General features: G+C 34.3%; 1 protein-coding gene across 2 annotated transcripts; it reads left to right on the top strand.

Moving 5' to 3' along the window:
• Positions 1-318: 318 nt before the first annotated feature.
• On the top strand, positions 319-21,630 carry LOC117107327 (RUN domain-containing protein 1-like). 2 transcript variants are annotated; one of them, XM_033248971.1, is made up of 13 exons: positions 319-475; positions 7,135-7,279; positions 9,052-9,144; positions 9,322-9,429; positions 9,965-10,117; positions 10,416-10,574; positions 12,346-12,459; positions 12,876-13,012; positions 15,152-15,260; positions 15,474-15,689; positions 16,405-16,595; positions 17,709-17,803; positions 18,040-21,630. In XM_033248971.1, exons 1-13 carry the CDS (start codon positions 351-353, stop codon positions 18,144-18,146), a joined length of 1,752 nt encoding a protein of 583 aa, XP_033104862.1. In that variant the 5' UTR covers positions 319-350; the 3' UTR covers positions 18,147-21,630. The 2 variants fall into 2 exon arrangements, with proteins under 2 accessions (XP_033104862.1, XP_033104863.1); XM_033248972.1 differs by lacking the exon at positions 319-475 and adding an exon at positions 3,391-4,956.
• The last annotated feature ends 239 nt before the right edge of the window (positions 21,631-21,869 follow it).

Here is a 21,869-nt window from a genome sequence, read left to right as displayed (position 1 = left end):
TACTCTAGTTGTTTAATAGCTCTATGTTTTCTACATTATTACCTACTCGACTACAGAGATATATAGTCAAGGCATAACAACTCCTTCCCTGCTCCGGGCCCTGGTCAAGGTACAGTACCTTCACGACGTGCATATTGCTCCGGTGGAGTCGTCGCCTCCGATGGGGAGGGGTGCTTAATTCCCCTGCCTTCCCGCTGGCGCTGACCCTGGTTGGCCCCATGTTGTTTATTGAACAATAACATTTGTACAAAACTGATTTTAAACAAATTGTAAAAAATTGTAATTTTAATATTGTGATATTTCATTTTTTTAGCATTTGCAATAAACCTAAAATTGGATCAAGCGGTAGAATGATCGATGAGACAACCATGACGGACGATTCGATGGATGAGCAACTGAGTGATAATCCCCCTCAAGAACGTTGGGCACCACTTGGTGCAGTCGCTAGCCCAGCTGTATCTACCACGGAAGAATAGTAAGCTGGTTTTAATGATCATAATAAAATAATAATTGATATCCATGACATTGAGTACTATGGAATTGTCAGTTGCCAAAATTTGAACTGCCATTCATAATGTTCACTTTACTTGCTTTTTGTTGATTTTCCAACTTAAATTGAATATTGGATCTAATCTGTAAAACTCTGAGAGTATCAAGATGCAATTTAATACTATAAAAAGTTAAACAGTCAGGTGTGGCACCAGGGTTGATTAAATGGAGCCAGGGGAGGGGTGGACCAAGGCAAGATGAAGAAATGATTTGATTTAAAACATCATTAAAGGACCATACAGTAACCCAATAGAGGAAGGCTTGGGGTTTAGGCTTCCAAGTCCCCAAAAGCTCAGACTGTGATAGTTTAGCGACAAAAATGTAAAAATATTAAATGTTTATTTTGCATTCAAATGCTAAAAACTAAACACCAACTTTGAATGTTTAAAGAAAAATAGACTGAATAGGAGAATATTTGTCAAATTTTACTTGCATCATTCATCAAACATTTTATACCTTATGGTACATGAAAATGCAGAGGTCGTGAAGTGGATTGATCCTATCAAATTTTTTTAGACACGGTGAATACAAAAAATATGTTTATAATCAATAGAGATCTTTTCTGCACACTTTGCACCATTCTTCAGCCTGAATAATTATGATCTTGTTACATGCCCGTAGGAAGCAATTTGGAAGTGGGGCGGGGGGTGGCCAAATAAGCAGTCGGTAGCCACAGATATTTGACGAATTTCAGTGATTTTTTTTATGAAGTTATTTGATAGCCTGCATCATCCTCCTGCAAAATGACTTTATATATGTTTTGTAATGTTGTAATAAAAAAAATGAATTAAACAACGAGAAACAAAGAGTATGCAAGAGTACCTATTTTTTCAAAAAACTGCCTACTACTAAGACTCATTCATAATTATCTTGGCAATGGAAAATCGTTAATATTGTAGGCCTAATGTTTTCTCTAGTGATTAAATAGGATCTAGGCTAGCTGCCTACATTTTTTCCTGTGCGGTAGACTAGGCCGAAGCTATTTAATAAGACTGCCACCCAGCCATACATAGGGCCTATGTCTAATGTAGTTTAAAATCAGTTTTAATCCTTATAACATGGAATGACCAGGGCCAAATTGAAAACTATTTGTAGAATTTAAACTCTTTAATTGGAGTATAACATATTTATAAGTTTTATACAGAGATTACAAATTTAAATCACCATAAGTTATGATCCACTTCTCACTGGATGACCAACTACTATTCGAACTCGACCACGTAATCAACCCTACTTCAAGCCAATCAGAGTGTACGTAAGACAAAATATAATCCATAGAAAATCATGGACGCTAGGTGGCGCTATATTCAGCCACTCTCATTCATTGTGAGACGGAAGTTTTTGTCGCAATGTTTTTCGTAATATTTCTCAATCAGAAGATATTTTATTAAATACGATACGATACGACACATTTTCTTGGGAAAAAGTGGGGATGTTTTTCAGTAATATATTTCTCACTCAGAAGATATTTTATTAAATAGGCCCCTAGGACACATTTTCTTGGGAAAAAGTGGGGGGGGGGGCAAATGCCCTCCCGGCCCCCCCGCCGTTGGTTTTGTGTGCAAAATGTCCCATGTGAACGTTAAAGAATGCAGGACACTCTTCGGAAAAGTGTTGGGGATTGCCTCACTGTGTACTACAAAATTACCACCAGAAGGACCCCACTGGAAATAAGTCTTCTTAGACTTCGTGGGCTATTCTTGGTATTCACACCAAATAAATCCATCCATCCATCCATCAATCCTTGTGATGGACTTGGTCTTATCCTGGTGTTGATTTTGATTTACGCCCTTTATCATCTGATGTTTATTGGTAAAACATCTAATGCAATATGTCCGGTCTGTCCTGTATGGATCAGAATTATATTGTATATGTGTGATCGCTAGTACCCCACTCTATCTCAGTTCATGTTATTTGGTTTTTCAGATGGCTTCCTTTATTAAAGTGTGTCTTTTTTATTACTTCATTGTATGGAAATAAATTTGATATTTGGTTTCCTTTTCTACTATTTTGGCATTTCAGGTGGGGGCATGACTGAGCTACTGTTAAAATCATGTGTCCTGTTTTTACAGACATGTGTCCCGTTTTTACAGACGTGTTGTATTTTTGGGGACGATAACCTTGATGTTCTGGTTTTTGATGATAGTGTTGTGTGATGTGACATGTATTTTTGTGTTCACCAAAGCACATATTGTATAGTTTATTGGTTTCCCTGATGACTGGGAAAATGTGACATATTCTATATTGTTTTTGATATGCAAATCCTACTAATACTATTTATAGTTTTAAGAATCTGGAATCAATCAGATGCCCTGCTCATTAACCAGAGAATCTGATCCAGTGGAGCTTTCTAATTTGTCATAATAATTATTATTCACTCATGCGTTAATTACTACATTCTCACAATCAATCAATAATAATCATATCGCTTTCCACAATATTAATTATTGCAGTAAACTATTCTGTAGCTAACAAGTTGCAGTAAATAAGTTAATATTTATAGTGTAGAATTCAATAAATTGTGGTGATGAAAATGTGTTGATATACCTGTGAAAATATGTCATTCTGATCCTCAGCATCTTGTCTAAGTTTTATGCAAATGTGGTTAAGCACCTGCATTGCAGACAGTCATGTGATAGATAGATCGATCGTGATGTTCACATTTTTAATATACACTGCAAATGGATGATTCAGGGCGCACATACCTATGGCTTGCATGTTATCTGTATGAGAAATTGCTATCATGCAACATATGGTATCCAGGCTGATAGACAGTTAATCCTATAAAACAAGGGGTCTATAAAATTGCATTATAATTTTAGAATTGCACAAAAGGCTTATGACAAGTTTACTGAGAGCAGCTCCAGCTTGGGTGGTGTAGTAGGTAGATGTTTAGTGCACAACAGCCTTTAGACTGGGAAGCAGGACCTAAAACCTATGGGATAAAATATAGAACAATTAAGAACTTTGATTCAAGGATATCATAAAGAAGCTGGCATCAAGAATGAAATATAGTATCTGGAATCTAAGGTAACCAGGATGCAACTATAGTACTAAGAAGTAAGCATTATAATATAAAAACATGGAATCCAAGATATATTATCAGAGACTCAGAGAAGAGAACCATGGATATACAGTGGAGAATCTAGACTAAAATGGTTTGTGGAGTCAGTGTATGCAATATATGACAACCTAGAAGAAGCAAGGATAATTATACAGTTTAACATTAAAGCAAAGAAAAAAATATTTCAGGAGCAGGTTAGAGCCTGGAAGTTAAGACATCGTAAAGAGCAATTAGGAATTACGGGGAAAGATAATGGAAGGATTGCTGATTTTGATTTTGATTTTGATGGAAGGATTGCTGATTTTGTAGATGAATGTTTATTGTGGTAATTATCCAGGAAGAGGTGAGGCCAACTTGGCAGTTACCTAGAGTAGGACACTTAATACCGTAATAGGCTTACCTGTATGAAATACCAGTAGTCCTTCAGAGTTCAAGCAGCAAAACAAGAAGAAATGTTGACTTATAATGCCACACACTCGGCAGAGATGCTGTATTAAGGATCTTTTCATCTGAAACAATGGAACTTTATGTTAGAGTAAATATTGTGCATCATGTTTGTTATCTTACATTATTTTATCCAGGATGGAATTATACTGTAGTAAATCACCGAATGTGAGCATATGGTAGAAGAACACACCCTTTCTTTCATGGACATCATGAGTCACATTAGTACAAGACTTATCAGAGAAAAGTACTGATTATTTATGTGGATTGCAATGAACAACGGAAGAATTTTTCTTGATAAAAACTTGACTTGATTTGGAACGGTTTGCTTTCGAATTTACAACCTGGTGGATGGAAATGATATAATTTGTTTAGATTAGAATGTGGATTTAAAAAGAAAAAGTCAAAAAAAAAAAATGCTTAAAATTATATTGTCATTGTGCTCCAGTTAATATAATTTGTTTGAAAAATACTGAACAGATATATTCAATCTAGCATTATTGCAAAACAGTTCAGTGGTTTCATTGAACAGTGTTTCAATTCATACTATATTTATGACTACAGTAACATTTTTACGAATAATAAAGAATAGTACAGAATATCTGTCGCATCAGATAGGGATGCATTATTTTCAAGTAACTGTTACCCAAGTCCATGGAGTGTCTTGTTAAATCTGTTTTTTATACTACCGTATATTAATGTGAAATCAATTAATTCTCAGCTAGAATTATCATTGTGTATAACTTCACGGTTGACCTTTACAACAAACAAGGGTCTTTCGCGGTACTTTTTGCAAGTTATTGAAACTGTTATTTATCAAAGAAAATTACCATGTCTTGTATGCTATGCCATAGCCGAAAAAGTCGGCCAGACACTCCTCCGAATGGATTAGTTCTAAGGTGAGGTGGTAAAATGTGTTGTGATAAAAGCTTTTTTTTTTTTTTTTTGTTTCTTCATTAGCTGTGCATTCATAATTCAAATATTGAATTTAAGGGAAACGAAAAACAAAAAAGAAACAATATTTCAGTCCATTTTATTAATTATATTAATAGTTCAGATAATATAAGCAGTAGGCCTAGCATTCAAATTCAATACTATTTTTTTCCTGAACTTACTGTATACCTGTTATTTCACAGGTTTTTAATGTTTAAACTGGAGATTTCAAATCCATTTGAATGCATTCTTTGCAACCAAAACAATTACATTGTATATAAACAACATAAGCGTACTGTAGGCCAATGGCGTAGCAGGGCCAATGCTGTGTATATTGTTACTGAATTATATTTCCGTAGGTGGATGATATAGTTTCAGTAAGTTCTTACAAAATTTATTTTTATTAACCTAGAATATTGTAACCATTCTATGGACAAAAATAATAGATTAGCTGTAGATTTTGTTTGTATGTGGCAAAGTAGTATAATTTTGTTTATCTCCACCCAGGAGTTTCATCAGGATAGGACGCTGTTAGTGTTACGTTATCAGTTTGGCAATAATATGAATGCATACATAGAGGTTAATGCCTCAATGGTTTTGAAGCTTCCTTTGATAGTCATAGGTGCCTTATAATATTAATAGTACTTTGAAATAATAAAATATAATAATTAACATTTCATTACAAAGCGGCATGGTAATTTGGGAATGGGAAGAGAAATAGGCATGGACCCAACCACTATTTACAAGCCGGCACTTGCTGCCAATATAAGTAACCCGTTTTCCCTTGGTCACAACAAAAGTGTAGCCAACAGTACTATGAATTATCCTTGCCTACATATTAAGTCTGCTGATTTCTTTGCTTATTGTTCAATTTAAATTCACTCTCCTATTGTCCAAGCTCCTCCATTCACACTGACCTGTCAGTCGTGACTCACATTCTTACCTTTTGAACAGGTATTCCCTTTCAACATGTCTGTCTAACGTGTGGCTTGGCCTACCTATATTTTAAAAAAATAGATTTTTTTAAAATAGATTTAATGGGAGACTGTAGACCCTCTACTGTAGCTGATTGAAACTGATTACTAATTGATTAAACCGTAATTTAAATTGAATAGGATTGTGGGACCAGACCAGTAGAAAACCATAACACTAGCACACATGTAAACATTAATAAAAAGGCCTAAGTCGAGTTTGCCTAACTCAAATAATTTCTAAGTCGATCTTATTTAACATCTCAAATTGTTGTTTTCATTCCATTTATAAATGATCTGTAAGTCAAATCTGGAAGTTTAAACAATTTTTCAATGTTATTTTAGATTTAACTTTAATAGGCAAGTTCAACTGTATACATTTACTGTATATTTGGCCTTTTACATTAGCATTTTTCTTTTAATTGGCCAAATGAATACAGTCCTGGTTACTCCAGCAGCTCGAACTGACAAATTTTGTTAATTTTCCCTCTAGTTTACTTTAGTAGGACTTAGTGATCTAAAGTTAAGTGGACAAAAGTTTCCTAAATTTTCAAAGACTAAATATGTGGCAAAGACAAGCCAAACAAGCCAAACCAGTAACTCGTCGCAAATCCTGTTTTGGAGATAATGGCCAAAACATACTGACATGTCAACATTTTTGAAATCTATTTTATTGTACTAAACTAACCCTTGATGGAGATGATAATAATAATAATAGTGATAATAATAATAATAATAATAATAATAATAATCAATTTTATTTTATTTTATTCGTTTGGCATGACGTCTCAGGAGTCACAAAAGCGGAAAGTCCACTGTCGCCTGAAGGACGTGCGGCTCCTAATAATAATAATAATAATAATGATAAAAATAATAATAACAGGCTCCTTATAGCCTGTCTCTTATACACATCTAGATGTGTATAAGTTGATGGTTTCTGCCTGAGAAAGGCCTGAAATCATAAATTTTGAAGGCTGATTTCTCAGATATTGTTTTTTAAACAGCTGTATGTTTAAACTCCTGTAACTTTATAACGAAATGTCCGATTAAAGGATTCTTTTACCATTTTATTCTCATTGTACTGTTTACCCTTTGTATTATTTTTAAAAAAAAATTTTTGCCACATATTATGAATGTAGATTTAAATTTAGGAATGTCTTTTGTCTTTGACAGCCCAGTAGCGATGCAGGACCAATTGGAACATCTTGAGCAGGAACAGGAGCAACTAAACTCATCTCTACTGGCACTCACAACTCATTTTGCACAAGTCCAGTTCAGACTCAAACAAATTGTTCATGCTCCTATAGAAGAAAAAGAGGTATTTAAAAAAAAAATATGCATGTTATGTTTCCTTTCATTTTTTTGATTAAAAAATAATTATAATTGGCAATGGTTATTGTTTTGTTTTATCTCTCTGCTCCAGAACAAAATCTGAGTCTTTATGTTAGTGGCGATGCCACTGATGGAGGTCAGACGGCCCTCTGTCCCCATTGAACCCAAACATGTACCCTTCTGTCATCATACTAAAGATATTATTTTGCAAATTGCTGTTCCTAATATTGTTGATGTAAAAGCATAATTTTTATCATCCTAAAACTTAAAATCTTTTTACTCTAAGACCCTTTCAGACCTATTTGACCCCTTTCTGCAAATTTCTGGAACCAGAACAAAAATAAATCCTTACAGTATGTATTTTTAATAACCATGGAAACCTAGTGAAACAGGTGCACATGATTCACTTGAGTTAATCAGTACCAGCATCATTATCAAGCACAAGATTTCTTCTGTTTTAAACATATCGTAGACTTACAGTACTTAAACCTAGTACAGTGTCGGTAAAAGTTAGAGATATTAATTTTATGATTAGTAAGTGTCTAAAATTTCTAAAAAAACGAACTTAATATATTACAGTATTCTTAATTTCACTCTAAATAGTTCAATATCAAAAGTTTAGTGTTGATCTTGAATAACAAGAATCTGACTTATCCAATGCTGCTAAAGACCACTAAAACACTGGTCCTAAAAGTATTTATAAAATAGAGGGAGACTAAAAAATATGTATAATTTTAATGACAATTATAACTACAATAATAGTACAATGAGTTATAATTATCAATATAACCACAACTCAATATTGAATAATACTTTAGTTATCATATTATTCTTCATATATTTTAGAGTATACTATATACAGTAGTAATACTGTGTATTTTAAATAAACATGTTTTTAGGAGAATTTACTATAAAAATCTTTTATATTGCATTTCACCATAATGTGCAATAATTACTCTAGTGTGCTTTTGATAAAACTGTGTTTGTTCTGCCTCAACATTCCACTACTGTACACTTGTAGTGCTGGCGGATATAATAAATCCATATAACAGACACCCACACACAATATGATGGTGGTTATAAGCTTTTCAAATAGCATTTGTACTGTGTCGTTATCTGTAGGAAAATTGTAATGTGTTTAGTCAAGCGTGCACTGTGTAAATAAATACTGTATGTACCATTTAATGCCATTTACAAGCAGTTTGCATATGTTCTGGAATGGATAATTAGTTACTAAGATTATACTAATATACTGTAATGTAATTTAAATACCAGTTTTTTATCAAAACATGTAAATGTGTGTACCTACACATGTGACAAAGTCCAACATAATGATCAAACATCTGCATTGAAACTTCAATTTAATGAGCCTATCAGCTAGTTAACAGCTGCTCAGAGAAAGAACAAATAGCAACCAATATTGTATTGTTCAATCTCCATCTTTTCCTTAAGTTGGTTTGAGCACAATTGATTCTGATGACATCACAACAGATTCTGATGACATCACAACAGATTATCTTACCATTGTCTTCGTATTTCTGGCTGTCTTATATTAACCTCAAAATCATCAATAATAATGGAAAACATGGAAATCTTTCGACATCATACCAATTTATTTAACGAGGTTTTAAATTACACTACAGTACTTCAAATGACTGAAAAATCTGAAAACAAAATTCTATTTTCTAATTGCCATTTATTATTTAGAAAAATCAATGTATGAAATGTGTATTTATTGTTTAAATATTTTTCTTCTAGTTGCTTCTTAAAGATTTGGAGCAGTTTGCATTTGAAGGTTGTCCAGATGTCCGAGGATCTACATCGCAAGATGCCCAAATGTTGGAGAATATGGTAAATGTCTTTAATACCTCATGTAGTCTTAAATGTGTATTTCTCGACATCATTCTAGGCAACCAAATACTGATGGACATTCAGAGACACCAATAGGAAATTCCATCTACACTACAATTTGATGTGAAATAACAATCATTATTTTAATTTATTTGTTTTTAATCTGTTTCTCATCAGAGTGAAAAAGAGCATGAACAAAAGATGATGCAGCAACGAGAAAAGCAGATGGAATTAATTAAACAGTTAAAAAAACAGCTTGACGACCTGGAAGAATTTGCATATGAGGTCAGTAGCAGTTTTATGCACTTCATGAATATTCATAACAATTTTAGCGGTATCCGGATACGCTAACGGTTAGCAAGCGCGTTTCTATCGTTTCTATCATCAACCAATCACACGTACGCGTTTTACAATTTCCAGTTTCTTATTGGCCAGTGATTCGATCATCATATTGTTGGTATCCGGATCGGGATTTTCTCTCATGGATGCACAGCAGCTAATGGTTAGCAGGATCCAGATCCTGCTAACCGTTAGCTGCCGTGTGAGAACATAGCCTTAAACTATTATTTCTCATTATTAAACCTGTATATGTTATATGCAACTGTTGTTTATGATTATTCATATTCCTATAATAATAATCTCAATAATATTATAATAAAAGCTCATTATATTAATCTTGTGAATATTTATATCAATGCCTTTAATCTTAATATTTCATAAAGACATTCTACAGTATTTATGGTAAATTTGACACATCTACAGCATCACAATAACAGGCTCCTTATAGCAGAGCATTGATGATGAATAATTTATTTTGCAGGAGGGTTCAGGTGAAATTCCCCAGCGAAAATTAATGGACAAACAAGGTGTCATCATCGACCAGCTGCGTGACAAACTGGAACTGCCCATTGAAGATCTGGATTCTCTCAGTGTCGATGATCTTCGTAGAATGGTTGACCAGGCTGTGGGTCGGGTAGGTCCTACACTTTACTACCATACAAAATCTTAAGTATAAGATAAAAAACTGCTTAAATAAAAATGAAAACGCATTTTAATTCCTCTCCACACTATTAAATGTTATTTGACAAAAAAAACCTTGTATGTCCATATATAGTTGTGATGTGCCTATATATGGTCATGATGTGCCTATATATGGTGATGATGTGATGTCATCATGACCAAATTTAGGCATGTCAATGTCAAATACAATTTGATGGTGTGGGCAGGGCTGAGAGTGTTTATGGTGTCTGTTGATTGTTTTTGTTTATTAGATTGTGAACCCTGCCAAAGTGAAGGAGCAAGTGATTGGCCAATTGAAACAACAGATCGGTGACCTGGAGAGGTTCATATCATTCTTACAAGGGGAGGTGACAACACCTGGACCAATGGGAGACCAGGCATGCTCCTGCAAACTTCAACAGAAAGGAAATGTAAGCTAATATGAAAAATATAAAATTATCACCTGTTTAAGTTTCATAAACCACTATCTACTGTTCCACTAAATTTTATGATGATTTATGTATTAGTTATTGCATAATCTTTATTAATGTGATTTTTAAAGTTTCTTTGACCTTTGACTTCACCTCAAAATGCAATAACCTCTTCCATAGACCCATATGTACCATTCCTCTAAATTTGATGATTATCCATTCAAATTGGTTTCCCTGCTAACAAACATGCATACAAACAGACAAATAGCTGGGAACACATAACCTCTTTGATAATCAGAATGAAATAGTTTTTTAGAATTTAGCATTTTTCATTCTATAGTAACTGTACCAGCATAATGCAGAGTCTGGGATGAGCTCTTTTTATGTGGTGTTGAACAAGTCATACCAGCAATGCTGCAAGTGGTTACCCTCAGGAAATATGGTTGAATAATTAATAATTATTAATTTATTGCTGAATTATATTATTATGTTTTGCATCACACCAGCTGTACTAATGCAACAAAGAAGGTGTGATAAAGATTTATACAATAGATACTTATATTGAAATATAGTACTCATTGAATAAACAATGCTTCAAGCATGACTTAATAGAAGAAAATGGTATTTGCCTGTATTGCAAAATGATAATTATAGTAGTAAACAAGATACTCAAGGCATTTGATGTGGGGACTAGTAGCTTTTTCAGTGACTTCCATCACCCGTCATGTCCTTTATGGCCAACTCAGACAGCGTCGGTCGACTCAGCTCGACGCGATTTGTTGTCGCGTCGGGTCTGTGTGAGTTGAACGCAGGCGCGATTGTGTGCGTCGGGGGCAGTCGCGTAGTAGAATATTAAACGTGTTTTATATTTCTCACGACGGCTTAAGACTGTCCCCGACGATTAATCGGGTCGGGCTGCGTCGGCCGACGCTGTCTGAGTTGGCCTTTAGTGTCTGTGCCACCCAGTAAACCAGTACCGGCAACTCTTGCTGTCCATCACTGGGGCTGTATATACCAGTAAACTGGGGTATCCCCTACTCGTCTTGAATGATGTACTTGGTTCTTTATAGGATACACGATCCATTGTGTACACTGGGCCTACGGTTTGTCCTTATCTGAGAAGACTTGTTCTACCACCAGAACCATAAAGGAGCCTCCCACTCAAATTTGCGCCGATATTATGGCTGTTTGTGGCCCCCCCTGCCTTAACCGCTTGGCCAATCAACTTGTGAGATCAGAATAACATGAAATCATGTAATATTACTAACAACAAATAAATCAATACATGCAAAAAAAAAATAAAGATCAATCGGAAACACGTAACATAAGATAAGTCAATGGAAAATAAAGTACAAACAAGAATTTACTGTACAAGCAGTGATATAGAGAATTATCTATATAGGTAAAGGTAGGAGAATAACCCATATCTTGCAGCGTCATTGTGCTGAATTGCATATGGGCGTGGTCTGTGACTACCTAACAGCCGTAAAGAGGCGCTTCATGGTAGATACATGTTCACATCATTCCACAACGACAGGAGCTGAAATGAACCATAACGTCGGGGTAAACGCCTACTCTTCCGAAAGATGCAATGGGTTCTTTAAAGTGCACACGAGTCAGATGTGGAACCAGCGCCGATGTTAAGACTGCTGGCACAGCGCCCCTGTCTTACCACTCGGCCACTCGATTCATCATGAGAAAGTCATGCTCATGAAATAACCCTAGCTTTAAGAAAATTCAATGCTCAATCCTACTTGTATTAATTTTTTAGCATTTGCTGCCACTTGATGAACAAAGCACATCAGAAACCAACTCTGAAACACCTTGTTGTACTCATCCACCATCACCTGAAAAGTCTACTCCAATGACAGAGAAAGAGCATCAGGTGGGAACATATTTAACATTTATCTATTTTTATGTACTATTTAAATCTTTTATCTAAAACAAGTAACAGGTTTTGACTAACATGAGATTTCAAAAACTAACTATAATGTACTACTTTATGCTGTGCTTTTTGTCAAGGGATAAAATGTACTGTTGATAATATTACTCCTGATCATTGGGTCTGTATTTTATTTTACATTTTCTGGAGAGTATTCCAGTTGTGTTGCAATATCTCTTTGCACAATACATTGACAGAGCACACTAAGTCATGTTTCTCTATAGATCGCTGTCCCTTTTAGTGGGCCCATGGCAACAATATCATAAGCGCGGTGCTTAGCACGAGGCATACTTCTCATTTTTGCTGCTATTAATGTTGTATAACTGTTTATTCTTCATTATAATGTTGATCATTTTCAGAGGGTAACCGATTCCAATTTATCAGCTGCCAAGAAGATGTTACGTGTTTTGCAATACCTTGCAATCCATCAGCTTGGCTGTGGCACCTCAAAAATGAAAGAGAGACTTCCAAAGAAAGAAAGAAATATTGATTATTAGTAAGTTATTATATTGATGTGTAGGAATAGGAAAACAAAAATGAACTTTTAAAATTATAAATGAATGAATTATATATATGATTAGTTGCAGTGGCATATCTGGAAGTCTTGTAAATGGTGGGGCGGATTGGGTGGCGGAGGAAGAATGTAAATTGGGGGCTCTATGATTAAGTGGGGGAGAGCTATCTCACAACATTGTTGATCCCTATAATGTTGGCCATTCATGCCAAATCTTTAAAAAAAAAAAGGGGGGGGGGAAACAGTTTAATTAAAGTAAGAATAAATTTATTTTCTTTCAATTATTAATAATAGCAGGAAAAGAACTAGTTGTATAAAAATATTAGTGATAATAAGAAATAATAATTGTAATTTCTGTAGTTCATCCTCTCATAAATTAAAAGTTGGAAGTCACCCATAAATTGTTAATTTTTATATCTATGTTGGGATGTTGATTTTACATGGTAATGAGTCATTGTTATTCTAATGGATAATGAGAGGTTGCATATGACATCCATCCTTCAATCCATCTGGCAGCATTATGCTAATTAGTATGTAACAGCTGGAGAATCTATTGGAAAAGGTCATGGGATATCTATCCAACCTTAAATTGCATTATGTATTTTTGGAAAGATAAACCATATTGTTCGATTACATCGCAAAAGCTTGTAAATTGATCAGATACGCTTGTGAGTTTACCGCGATGAAGGACATTCTAAGAGTTGTGACTTTCTTGTTAATGATACAACAATAGTAACACAGTAGTTAGCGTACAGCAAGCAATAACACAAGATTTGTTGATGATATTCAAGCAAAACAAACAGTGATATTGAGTCGTGTTCATTTGTTGCTCTTACACCTGGTCGTCGTTGGAATTAATCAAAGCAAGTTCAAAGTAAACATGGATTTAGCTTTCACATTAAAATTTACTATGGCATGGAATATTCTCTGACATAAGTATTACAATGAAACCTGTGTGCAGGTAAATAGTTTTTGAATAATAGTGTAATTTTTTGTTAATTATCCATATTGTTTGTTAAATTATTTTTATTTGTGTTATCTGTTTTTCAAAGAAAGTACTGTATCTAGAAATTGGTGTTGAATAGCTTGGTGGTTAAGATGCTTGCCTTCCAATCCTAGGGTCCTGGGTTCAATTCTTGTCAATGTTGCAGGATTTTTTCTCACGGCCAAAACAACTCCACTCCCTAAATCTCATATTGAGATTTAGTTTGTGTAAAGCATTTTGCATGTATGTTTGTCTTGTGTAAGGGATTGCCACCTACAAGTAGGACAGTGATATATTCGCTATTGACAATCCTTTGCACATGTATTGTGTGCCTAAATAAATAATTAAAAAAAAAAAAAAGAAAAAAGATATTTATCTAAAACTGAAGAAGATTTTGATGATTGTCATAATATGTATGACACAAGATTGTATGCCTTTGATTGTAATATGTATGACACAAGATTGTATGCCTTTGATTGTATGCCTTGGTTTACAGTAATATTTTTTATTATTGTGTTAAGTTCTGTCCAGACTATCAAATTTTATTTGATAAAAACATGTGACATGCCTAAATATGGTCATGATGACATCACATTCTGACCATATATAGGCACATCATGACTATATATGGGCATATAACAATTTTTTGTCAAAGAAAATTTGATAGTGTGGACAGAGATTTATAATAATACATCTGCCATCTTTTGAGTTTATTTTATTAGCGCATGCGATAGTGATTTGCTCTCTCAACATTGAGTTTAAACGCTACGCTGTCCATTGGCTTGTGTCCTATAGGCAAGACACTTTATCCACATTGTCTCTCTCCACCCGGGTGCGTACTTGGTTCGGCATTTTGTCAGTTATGCGCTGGCTCAGCAGCGGCAGTTGTGGAGTATGTTCTACAGGCATTAATTCCGATGACCAGGGTTAATAATGTGGAGTGCATAGATAGTGATATGCGCTATATAAGAATGCATTTATTATTTATTATTATTATTAATACTTCCAGTAAAGAAAACTTTATACTGAACATAATTTGTTATTTTTTTTCTATTGATAAAGGGGATCCATTTTTTTTTTGACATCTTGAGAATCTCTTGATTTTAAAATGTATTTTTTTACATTCTTATTTTTAGTGATATGTTGAAGAAGTTGGACAGAGCTGTGAATCATGTGATAGAGCTGGTAGAAAGACATAAAGAAGAACCACTAGAACACATAGATTACAGTAGTGATGCATCAGATGTAAGTATTCAAAATATACAGCAACATTAAAGTTAGAATGCTGTATAAATGATAATAAATATAATAATAATAATAGTGTAAATTTGTATAGCGCCGGTATCCATCAAACAAGATGCTCACGGCTCTTGATGTGTGGACTAGTACTCGAAAGTTATATACTGTATAATGGTACATAGGTAGGAGCTGACATGAAAGCTCTTGTGTCTGTTTCAGAGTCCAATTACAAGCAGGAGTCTGGATGAGATCACGATTGCAGTGCGTAAAGAGCTAGCCCCTGTGCTGCGGGATCTTTTTGAGCATGGCCTGATGAAGCACACCACAAGTCAAGCCCTTATGACCCCTCTCACAACCTGCCTGATGCCCAGGACAACACCAACTCCTAAAAGGATACACATATGGGATGTCTTCTTGAAGTATTATGATATTAAAGTAAGTAATACAAGGATCTGATTATTGGTGAATATTCTTATAATAATCAGTTTATATAAGAGGCTTGGCATCCCAAATCTAGCATACTGTCACTAATTGTTAAACAGAGAGAGCAGCTTAGCTCAGTCGGCTAAAATGGTGGGAGCCACTGTGTGTGCGCTGAACCGTGGAGATCTCTCGGTTCCCGGTTCTATTCCGGAGGGCTGGAGGGCTAAAATGCAAGTTACGATAGTGCACCATCTTTCGGATGGGACGTTTAAGCCGTTGGTCCTGTGTGCATTATGGTCGTGTGCACATTAAAGAACGCTACACTATTCGGAAAAGAGTAGGGGATTGTCTCCCGGTTTACTGCTCAATCACCACCAGAAGAACCCCACTGGAAATAAGTCTTCTTCAGACTTTCGTGGGTTGTCATTGATGTTTACACCAAATAAATCCAATCCAATCCAAAATAATTAGCTCAAGAATGTGGCAGTAATTTAAACTTTGATACAGAGAAGCCGTAATAATTTTACTCCTATCTTTAAGTCGATTCCAGTAAATGACCCATCATTAACTTATAATGTGGAGAATAAGAATATATTTTTCTTTTTTGGTCACTAATCCTGATTTTGAAATGGCAAGCTTCATATGTACACATACTGATATACATAAAACTGTTCTTTACATTATGTACAGCAAAATTAAACAGTACTAATATGCCATTGTTTCCTAGAATGGAAAACTGTACACAAGTTCTCCAGCCAGGAAGCTGTCACAAGCGTTTGATCTGGACATTGTCGGCGGCACAGCCATAACGTCAAAGCAAACCCTCTTAGCTGCCATCGACTTGATCCATACCACCCACGACCCTCTGAAAAGGAGTGTCGACTCGCAGTTCAAGGCCTTTGTCTGCAAAGCACTGAAGTAAGTTCTTGTGTGAATTTTCTAATTATGATTGATAATTATTATTTGTACATGTCTTGTTATATTCATTATCTTTTGATGAATATCTATACACCTTATTAAGTATTCCATAAAGATCCTTACTATGAAATATTGATTATAGCCAGTGGTGGTATAAGGGTTTGTCCAATGAGGGAAGGGGATAAACTATCAGGGTGGTTTGACAGTTTCTGACAGAAACTTGCAAGGTATTTATGCATGAGAGCCTTGAAGGAGGCTCAGGTACAATTTTAATTTGTTCTAGGTCTTTTTAGCCAATTGGTTTGAAAGAAATTGGCATGTCACACATGATCTGTTCTTTATTTGAAGATGCAATTTGTTGATTGCCATCATCTTCATTCATCATCATCAGGTCACCTCAAATGGTGTGGTTGTTTTTCATCCTATAAAGTGAAGTAAAAAGAATTATTTCAAATATGAAAAATGATAGCAAAATCAGTAAATAAATAAATAAATGTTTGCCTGACTCTGTCGGCAAAACTAGGCTGGGGCTGGGGTATCTTGAGCGGACATGATCGGACACAGTTAACTCGTGTACCAAATGAAAGATGCAGCTTTCTACTTTCCATAAAACTAAATTTCATTAACTGGTGACAACCGGGACTCTTTACAAACTTAATTTATTTACATCACTTTCCTTCTTACAATGAAAATAAGCCAAAACTTACAATTGATAAAAGAAACGGTTATTTTAAACTGATTTTTACGTTCAAAGTGTGGATTTTCTTCCCGAAAAAAGCTCTATCCAAATACACCAAACACGCATACAACGAACCATGGAAAATGAGCTGCGCATGAGTAATGAGCTGCGCTTGTATTTTACGTACTCCACTAACGCTAGAGCGTCTATAGGTGTTCACACTTGGGTGGCGAGGAGCTGTGCGTTTAAAGAGATTAGTGTTGCGATAAGCTACGCGGGCGGTCGTAGTGCAATTTAATAGCCACTGGCTGACTGTTTAATTGGATTAAAGATAAGCGATAAGGTTGATGGTACTCCTTAATATATTTCCTCCATGGTAGGGCCAATGCATTTCCTTGCAAAGTCTAATTTACACAATGATGTCTCTTTCACAGTGAACAAAAACTCACAAGCTGGTGTCGATTGATATGTCGGACTTTGTCCATTATTGATCATTACTATTACTCCTGGAGTTATATTGTGAAGACAAGTAAGAAATTATTTGAATTCTTTTACAGCCTATTTTATTGTTCAATGATAATTATCTCCCTTCTAAAAAGAAGGCGCCATGCTTTAAAGGTGTATCGTCAGTGACTGATTCAAACAGTTTTTTTGTTGTTATACTGTCATTGGTGTGGGAGTATTTCCTTAAGAATTCTTTGGTACATATATATTCATAGTTAATATAAACATTTGCTAAATCAAAAATTATGTTCTTTTTTTCAGATTTTGATGGCGCTCTTCAGCTTTTGGACAAATTGAGCGAGATAAATTTTAATCTTCCAGCAGATCTAGCAGTCAGACATTTTACAAACATTCGCGATGCCTTCTAAGATTCACAAAACATTGCCTATATTCCAGATGTCCATATAACAGATAAAAAGATAAACATACTTAAAATCTTGATATATATAGTAGTGAGCCAGTCAGCTACTGAGCTTAAAGATGAGTCTGTATTGTGAAGTCTAACAGAAAGGAGTCTGTATTTTGAAGTCTAACTGAAAGGAGACTGTACTTTGAAGTCTACAGAAATGAGTAAACAGAAATGAGTATGGATTTTCAAGTATAATTTATTTTTATGTGCAAGATATAAGATAGAAATGTACTCTATGACAAAGTGCAACAACTCACATTCCATGATCTGAGGTACTTTAAACTATTGAATCTTCGAACGAAGCAATGATGGAACACCAGTGCAACAGTGTTTTAAAGCGATAATGGTTATATTGGTGTGTTGGTGCTAGTCGTGGTAGAGTTGGGCCGCAGAAGACTTGAACGAGGGTGCAATGGCTATTTACCGAGTCTGAGGACAGATTGTACTGGAAACCCATTTGCGCAGACTGCATCATAATGATGCTCTGCCATCCTACTGTATACCTTCTCACATTGACTTGACTGGAAAACATTTGTGTGTGGCACCATGAGTAAATACCCAAGTTCGAAGAATATAGGCCTATTCACTTTTCCACAAACTTTGCTGCCACAGATTGATAATTAAGAAGCTTTTCCTGTGTAAAATCATCGTTTGCAGGGTTCCAATTCCAAACCAAGGAATACTTTAGTTCCGCAGAAAGTTTATTCAACAAGTAGGCCTAGTTATATCAAGTTTCTCTATGGAGCAGTTTATTTAGTTTGTCCCCATTAATTTAAAATTGGTTTTTATATTTTGTGACTTCCATTTATTTTGATACCACCTCAATACCCAGGTTATGTAATATAATTTAGTTGTAATTTTATATTGTACTTATTAATGTATTGTTGTTCAAATATGTACTGTATCAGAGTGAAATTATTTCAGTCAGTTTATAAATTTATGTATACAGTACATTTAATCAGCATTATATTCTCAATTTTTAAAGAAATTAAAATACTTTTTTTCTCATGCTTAAAATAAAAGCAAAAATTAAAAGAAATTGTTATTTATTAGTGCTTTCAGCTATTTTGCAATAAACTTTGAATATTATATAAAATATAATATATATAATTAATTCAATATATTTATGTCAATCATGGTCTTTCTTTTTCTTCATTTCTAAATCTTTCATTAAGTTGTATTAATTAAGCTATTCTTTAACATTCCCATATATAATGGTGTACTTTTTCTTGTTTCAAACAAATGAATATGTAAATGTATTGTTATTGTTAAAATGTATTTATTATGCTAACTTATTAATGAAATGTAGTGATTGTTTTATTTACTTCCAAATCTTAATTTGTGTGACTTTAAACTTGGCAATGAGTATAAACTGTACTATTGGGGTAACTCACACATCTATAATGTTTATATTAATATCTTAAATCTTATTATTAAAGTTAGCAGGCATTTTCTGCTATCTCGCAACTATATCTTCCATTTGTAAAATATTATTTTGCACCACTGGTGCTGTTGGTTTACCTTTTCCCATAATAAAAATCTGTCATGTATTAATAATGTTCATGCTAATGTCACTAGAGTGTGGTTTATTATTGTTTTCCATTGCCTAAACAATTCCAAGTGTAATGGTCACTATTAAACGATTGTACTATTTAACATACATTAGTGCTACTTATATTTATTTTTTTTTTTAATATTTAAGATAGTTACTGTATAAAGTATTCAACAATCTTATATTTTTTACCAATACAACAATCATTCCTTATTTAAAAGATTTCATTGGTACTTAAACGTATTCCACAGAACCTTTATAGTATGAATAATGTAGAAATTGTTAATTATTATAATAATGATCATTTTGCTATATATCTATCACTATGATTGTATCTTAATGTTTATGGTCACATAATTTATATAGTATTATCATCATCATCATCATCATTGTCAATATTATAGTTAGTGATAAAATTATATTAAATGCTCGTCTTAGGCCCAGTGGCATATCTAGGAGTGTTAAAGTGGGGGAGCGCAAAGGTCACGGGGGAGGCCTCGATGATTAGGTGAGGGACTCTGTCTTGTATAATAAGGTAATTTTAGGTGATTTTTAATTACTTGAGCGTGATTTTTATTTGGGGGGTGGGGGCGAGAATTTATTGGAGGGGTGTGTGCACCCCCTAGATACGCCACTGCTTAGGCCAGTCACTTGTGTGTGTCCTTATTAGACAGGGCACCTTGGTCAAGTTTCCGAATTCTAATTTGATACCTGGTAGACTTAAGCTCTGTTCAGACTGCTATACGTCCATATTTAGTCATGATGTGCCTATATATGGTCATGATGTGATGTCATCATGATCAAATAGAATTTGATAGTCTGGACAGGATTTTCCGTGGCAATGGACTGATAACTATTTACAGCATAATAGAATTCTCTCCATGGAGCTAAGTATGTGTTCTGTAGGTATTTGATCCAGTGACCGGGGGTAATAATTTAATAAAGCAGTGCCGTATCCCGAATAACTACTGTATTGGTGTGGGGGGAGTTGGTGGGATGTGCAAAAATTGACTAAATGGGTATGGAGGTTACCTAGATTTCCCAATGGGGTCAGGGATTGGGGTTCCAAACACTTCAGTCAGTTTCACCCTCATAATCCACGAAAAGTATATAATAATATGACTATCTATACAAAAAATAACAAATTTTATATAACCTTTTTTTTTTTATTTGATTGCATCCCACTGCATATGTGCCTGTAAAGCATATTATGGCATTTTCGTTGGTATTGTAGACTATTTAAGACCAACATATAAACTATAAAAATTTAAATGTCTGGTACAAGTAATTCACATGTTGTAACAGTAATGTACAAAACATTGATCAATAAACAATGATTTATTGTTATACTGTATATTCATATTAAATAGGGAAAGATATTCTATTTTGGTTTTCCTCGACCTGTGAGCATGTATGATATTTTTTGTGATATATTCATGGTATTCGTATTCATTGACAATAATGTAAGAATATTCTAGTTTGGTTTGAAGGGGGATAGAAATGTTGTGTTTATATGTATATCATGCTCTATAATTTAAGTTATTGTGGTAGTTATATCTGGGGTGCTGCACTGTTCATATCGCAGTTACTGACTTCTTCTTTGCATTGTACAATAATGTAAGAATATTCTAGTTTGGTTTGAAGGGGGATAGAAATGTTGTGTTTATATATATATATCATACTCTACAATTTAAGTTATTGTGGTAGTTATATCTGGGGTGCTGCGCTGTTCATATCGCAGTTACTGACTTCTTCTTTGCATTGTACTGTATAAAAACACTTGTCTCTTTTTTCTGGTGTATTATTTTGTAGCCATGTGCAATACAGTATCTGTACTTAAGTGAAGAAAACAAAAAAAAAATCCTTGAAAAATAAAGATGGAATGATTATATTCTGTACATTGTGAAATTCTTTTTGTGTCTGTCTCCTAAGCAAATTGGTAATGTAAATGAATAGATGAATAACAACAACAGGATCCTAATATAGGAACATAAGATGTTATAATTGTATCCTATGCATAGCTTATCTCAACACGTCGGCGTAAGCATAGCCTGTAAATTATGTTTATGCTTGGGCGTAGGCACAGCCACTGTGTGTGTGTATATATAATATATAAAACATTGTATAACA

Source organism: Anneissia japonica, unplaced genomic scaffold (assembly GCF_011630105.1).
Source record: "Anneissia japonica isolate Jap-2015-1 unplaced genomic scaffold, ASM1163010v1 scaffold288075_len254835_cov185, whole genome shotgun sequence".
Lineage (NCBI taxonomy): Eukaryota > Metazoa > Echinodermata > Crinoidea > Comatulida > Comatulidae > Anneissia > Anneissia japonica.
The sequence above is the reverse complement of the archived record's forward strand: the minus strand, read 5'-3'. Positions and strand labels throughout refer to the sequence as shown.